Below are 6,000 nucleotides of genomic sequence, written 5' to 3' on the forward strand. Positions count from 1 at the left end.
CCACTCACCAAGCCAAATCTCTCTCTCTCTCTCTCTCTCTCTCTCTCTCTCTTTCTCGCTCTGTTCTTCGTTCTTCCTCTTTCCAGATCAAAGATCCAAGATGCAATTTGAAGAAACAAAAACAACCCAGAACTGAAATCAATCAAAACCCAAAAATCAAAACACACCACCACATTTCTATTAAATCAATACACAAAAACAAAAGTAATCCCCGTTCCAATTTCATAAAATTTCCAAAAAATCAAATCTAAAAGTCTTTGAATTTTTGTTCTCGCTCTCTGCATACGATCATCGTGAGCTACTGCTTCCCTTAATTATATATAATCAGGCAATATATATATTTTAGTTGAGATATGAGTTTAAGTTTAATTTTCGTGTTTAATAATAGTGTATTTACAAATTGTCCTACATATCTTAGATTCATTATGAATTTTCTTTCTAAAAAAAGAGAGAACATGAGCTACCATTAGATTGATTGCCCTCACCAAAGTATCGTTAAATTTGTGAAGTCAAAATTGGGCAGATGATATTAATAATCCTTGAAATAAAAAAGTAAGAAATTGTTTAAGGAAAACCTAATTTGTGTTTAGCCCAAACTCTAGGTTACTTGACCTAGTGGTAATAGGATTTAATTAGAAGGAACTAGAATCCTAATCAATGTAGAATTACTTTCCTTGTATGATTGAGATTCTATGCATTGTAATCCTCTATATAAAGAGGCCCCTATTATCAATGAGAATACACAGCAATTATCTCTCAATTTCTGATTGCCTACCACACGTTATCAGCACGAAACACTAACCCTGAAACCTAATATTCGTAGCCTTCAAACCCCAGAAACCTCCGCCACCCACCTTGAAGCTCTCACCCCCAGAACCCAGAACCGGCGACGAAGACCCCTGAACCGGCCGGAAAATATTCGAACAGGCCCCCGGAAATACCCATATCCCCTCTGCCCGGTTCGGAGCTTTCCTCCCTGCCTATTGCTACCCATGATTGCTCCTCCTGGTGACCATGACGCCACACACATCAACTTCCATGGCTCTAACGCCATAATGGGCGATGTAGTCACACACTTTGCTTCTAATAGTGCTACGGACGCTCAGGCCCAACCAAAATCCTCATTGGTTGCTTCTAAGGCCCCTCGCTCTTTCTGCAAAGCCTGTTCCTTCGGGAAATTAGGACCGAGACCGTCCTACGCAAAGGATCCCAAAATACTCATTCCGTTCTTACAGAGAATCCAAGGGGATATCTGTGGACCAATTCAACCATCATGCAGACCTTTTAAATACTTTATGGTATTGGTTGATGCGTCGACACGCTGGTCACATGTTGCGTTATTGTCCACTCGAAATGCTGCTTATGCTAAACTCCTCGCCCAGATTATCTGTCTATGGGCTCACTACCCTGACCACCCTATTAAGTCGATTCGACTTGATAATGCTGGGGAGTTTACATCGAAAACATTCGATGACTATTACATGTCACTTGGGATTGATGTAGAGCATCTAGTTCCCCATGTTCATACCCAAAATGGTCTCGCAGAAGCCGCTATCAAACCACTACAGCTGATAGCACGGACATTGGTTATGCGCACCAATCTCCCTGTTTCTGCTTGGGGATATGCAATATTGCATGCAGCGACACTCATTCGTCTACGACCCACTGCAACCCAATCCTACTCTGCGTTACAGCTAGTGACTGGATACGAACCTGATATCTCGCATTTACGCATTTTTGGGTGTACCATCTATGTGCCTATTACGCCGCCACAACGTACTAAGATGGGTCCACAACGACGAATGGGCATCTATGTTGGATTTGAATCTCCAACCATTGTCCGCTATCTTGAATCCTTGACAGGCGATCTCTTTACCTCTAGATTTGCGGATTGTCACTTTGATGAGACAGTCTTCCCATCGTTAGGGGAGATAAGAACACAGATGTTCAACAGGAACGACAGGAATTGTCGTGGTCTGTCCCCACTATGTCTCATCATGATCCCCGTACCGCACAGTCCAAACTTGAAGTGCGAAGAATAATCGAGCTCCAGAACGTAGCAGACACTCTGCCTGATGCGTTTTCTGATGTTGCCAAAGTGGCAAAATCACACATACCTGCTGCAAACGTGCCTGCAAGGATCGATGTCCCAAATACTGGACATCACGCCCCCCTGTGACACCAGGAGATGGCGCCATTGCCCAACATGGCAATGATGTGGCATCTATGGCCGCAGGTCCCGCAAGAAAGGGCGGTAGACCAATTGGTTCGAAGGATACTCGCCCTAGAAAGAAGGCGAATGAGGCACAGATAAATCCTTTGATCATCGATACTCAAAATCCGTCCCATGAGAATGTTCCGGATTATGGTTATGTCCATGAGACATCATTGGGGGACGCCTCAATGTCAGAACCTATCCCTGAGAACGTAGAGATCTCTGTTAATTACACTAGTGTAGATGGGACGTGGGAAAGAAACTCCATCATCATTGATGATGTATTCGCGTATTCAGTGGCGCGTGAGATTATTGAGACCGATGACATCGAACCACGCTCCGTTGATGAATGCCAACGTAGAGCCGATTGGCCAAAGTGGAAAAATGCGATCCAGACAGAATTTGATTCTCTAGCGAAAAGAAAGGTATTCGGACCGGTTGTGCCAATACCGCCCAACACCAAACCAGTTGGTCACAAATGGGTATTCGTTAGAAAGCGTAATGAGAAAAACGAGATTGTAAGATACAAAGCTTGCCTGGTGGCGCAAGGTTTCTCACAACGCCCTGGAATCGACTACGAGGAGGCTTATTCTCCCGTAATGGACGTCATTACGTTCCGCTACCTTGTCAGTTTGGTAGTTTCCGAAAAAACTGAATATGCAGCTTATGGATGTGGTTACTGCGTATCTATATGGAGATCTAGATACAGAGATATACATGAAGATTCCAGATGGAATTCAGTTACCCAAATCAAGTGGCTCTAAACCACGGAGCGCGTTTGCGATTAGATTGAAACGCTCACTATATGGATTAAAACAATCCAGACGGATGTGGTATAACCGTCTAAGTGACTACTTGATTGGAAATGGATATGTCAACAATGAACTATGCCCATGTGTGTTCATAAAAAGGACAAGTTCCGAATTTGCAATAGTAGCGGTTTATGTCGATGACATGAACATAATTGGCACCCTTAAAGAGTTAAGGGAAACCGCTGAACACTTGAAATCCGAGTTTGAGATGAAAGATCTTAGGAAAACACGGTTTTGCCTCGGTTTAGAACTCGAGCACCGTAGAGATGGTAATCTGATTCATCAATCAGCTTATATCCAAAAGATGCTTAGGCATTTCAACACTGATAAGATTAAGCCTTCAAGCACCCCAATGGTCGTCCGTAGTCTTGATCCAAAGAATGATCCATTCAGTCCAAAAGATGACGACGAAGAAGTGCTAGAGGCAGAAGTGCCATATCTAAGTGCAATAGGCGCATTGTTGTACTTAGCACAATGCACAAGACCGGATATCTCATTCGCAGTGAACTTGCTAGCTAGATATAGCTCTGCGCCAACACGACGCCATTGGACTGGTGTTAAAGATATCTTTCGATACCTAAGTGGTACGATTGATATGGGCTTGTTCTATCCCTATAGAGAGATGATGGATTCAGACCCATCAAGTGCTAGGGACGCTACACATGGTGGATTGCGTTCCCTATCCCCAACCCAAAACGATATAAGTGTTTTGGAAGGTTTTGCTGATGTTGGGTACCTCTCTGACCCACACAAAGGTCGCTCCCAAATTGATTATGTTTTCACCATGGGAAATACCGCGATATCTTGGAGGTCTACAAAGCAGACCTTAGTCGCTACCTCTTCGAATCATGCAGAGATTATTGCTCTTCACGAAGCAGTCTGTGAATGTATATGGCTTCGATCCATAGTTACGTATGTTCGAAGCAATTGTGGTTTGAAGTCTACCACAGATGAGCCAACGAGCATATATGAGGATAATGCTGCTTGCATTGAACAAATGAAGCAAGGCTACATCAAAGGCGACAACACCAAGCATATATCGCCTAAATTCTTCTACAATCAGCAACAACAGAAGCTCCTCAAGATCAAAGTGAACCAGGTCCAATCTGAGGACAATGTGGCAGACTTGTTTACTAAGACATTGCCCAAATCCACGTTCGAGAAACATGTGGCAAGAATTGGCTTGCGGAAATTATCTGAACTCCCATGATCGTAGTCATCAGGGGGAGGCGCAGACATCAGGGGGAGATGTCTACATGTTCGTCTCCAATCGTGAAGGGTGTGTTGTGCTCTTTTTCCCCTTCGACCGAGGTTATTTTTGTCCCACTGGGTTTTTGTTACTCGGCAAGGTTTTTAACGAGGCAACGAGAGAAGCACCGCGTTTGGACAACACAAGAGAGAGTGTTTAAGGAAAACCTAATTTGTGTTTAGCCCAAACTCTAGGTTACTTGACCTAGTGGTAATAAGATTTAATTAGAAGGATCTAGAATCCTAATCAATGTAGAATTAATTTCCTTGTATGATTGAGATTCTATGCATTGTAATCCTCTATATAAAGAGGCCCATATTATCAATGAGAATATACAGCAATTATCTCTTAATTTCTGATTCCCTACAACAGAAATAAAATTAAAAAAAAGTCTTTATCTGGGTAAAGTACTCTGCCCTATCTATGCCGCAATCTAAAAAAAAAAGGTCACGTCTTTAAACACAACCAAATGGCTTATTAGCAATTGTTGTGATACAGGAGGGCAACAGTAGAGTGGCTTTTTTGATAATTTGGAGAACCGACAAGGGCAAAGTTCTAACTCCTCAACTATATGAATCCCACCTCTCTAAACACAGGTCTCATCCTCACCTTTGTTCACACACTCAAGCACATTTCAAAAACCAAACATCACAAAAAGGGCTCCAAAGTTTTCACAAGAATGTCTCTTATAACTGACGAGGTGAGAGCCAAGGCTGATGAGTTCTACCAAGGTGATGCTATCTGCCAGGAGAAGTCAAAGTTCTTGCTCACAGAGAAGGGTCTCCCCAATGGGCTTCTGCCCATGAAGGACATGGTGGAATGTGGCTACATCAAAGAGACTGGCTTTGTTTGGCTCAAGCAGAAGAAGAGCACCACCCACAAGTTTGAGAAGGTTGGGAGGCTGGCGAGCTATGCAACTGAGATCACAGCCACTGTTGTGAAAGGCAAGATCAGTAAGCTGACTGGAGTCAAGACCAAGGAGCTCTTGGTCTGGGTGTCACTCAGTGACATCTATTTGGATGACCCCCCAACTGGAAAGATCACCTTCAAGTCTCCTACAGGGCTATTCAGGACATTTCCTGCCTCGGCTTTCGAGCTTGATGGACCTGATGGTGGCAAGGCAATGGAGGTCAATGAGGAGGAGGTCAAGGACGTCCCCGGAGCTGTGGAGGTCTAGGCTGATTGCTATAGATTTCAAGGTGTATGATCTGTAAGAGCACTACTACCAGAGCCAAGAAGAAGGCTTTGCTTTATTTCTAGGTCTATTTTGACCATATGTAATTCAAGTACTTTTACTAGTGCCACCCTTCGTATGAAATAAAATTTACATTTCCCTAAACGGGCTCTTTGTTCTATGATTCTATCAGTTTTTAATATCTATCTGGTTCTGTGTTGTCACTGTTGTGAGAAAATACTAGTCTTTTTCTGGATTTGGTGTCTTGGTCTTAAAATGTTATGCCTTTGAATTGGTTTGTCATCAGCATGCACGTTCTTTACATGAAGAGGGGTTAAAACTGTGCTTCAAATTGATGAAGGGAGGTGCTTTCCTTCCAGTTTCAACCCAGAAAATGATAAAGAGAGGTGCTTTCTTGGTTCTATTATTTCCTATTCACTTTGTCAGGACCTAATTTGGTTTTTGATGCTGGACCCTTCAAACTTAAAAGGAGGTTTATTGAATTTAAAATTTAAATGGTCTAGAAACTAGTCAAACTACAAAGCCTAAT

At 42.8% G+C, this 6,000-nt stretch overlaps 1 protein-coding gene across 1 annotated transcript; it reads left to right on the forward strand.

Annotated features, from left to right (window-relative positions):
• The first annotated feature begins 4,869 nt into the window (after positions 1-4,869).
• LOC112192865 lies at positions 4,870-5,672 on the forward strand. Its single transcript, XM_024332769.2, has one exon. The coding sequence runs from the start codon at positions 4,956-4,958 to the stop codon at positions 5,451-5,453; it is 498 nt and encodes a 165-aa protein (XP_024188537.1). The 5' UTR covers positions 4,870-4,955; the 3' UTR covers positions 5,454-5,672.
• The last annotated feature ends 328 nt before the right edge of the window (positions 5,673-6,000 follow it).

The sequence above is a fragment of the Rosa chinensis genome, chromosome 3 (assembly GCF_002994745.2).
Source record: "Rosa chinensis cultivar Old Blush chromosome 3, RchiOBHm-V2, whole genome shotgun sequence".
NCBI classification, from domain to species: domain Eukaryota; kingdom Viridiplantae; phylum Streptophyta; class Magnoliopsida; order Rosales; family Rosaceae; genus Rosa; species Rosa chinensis.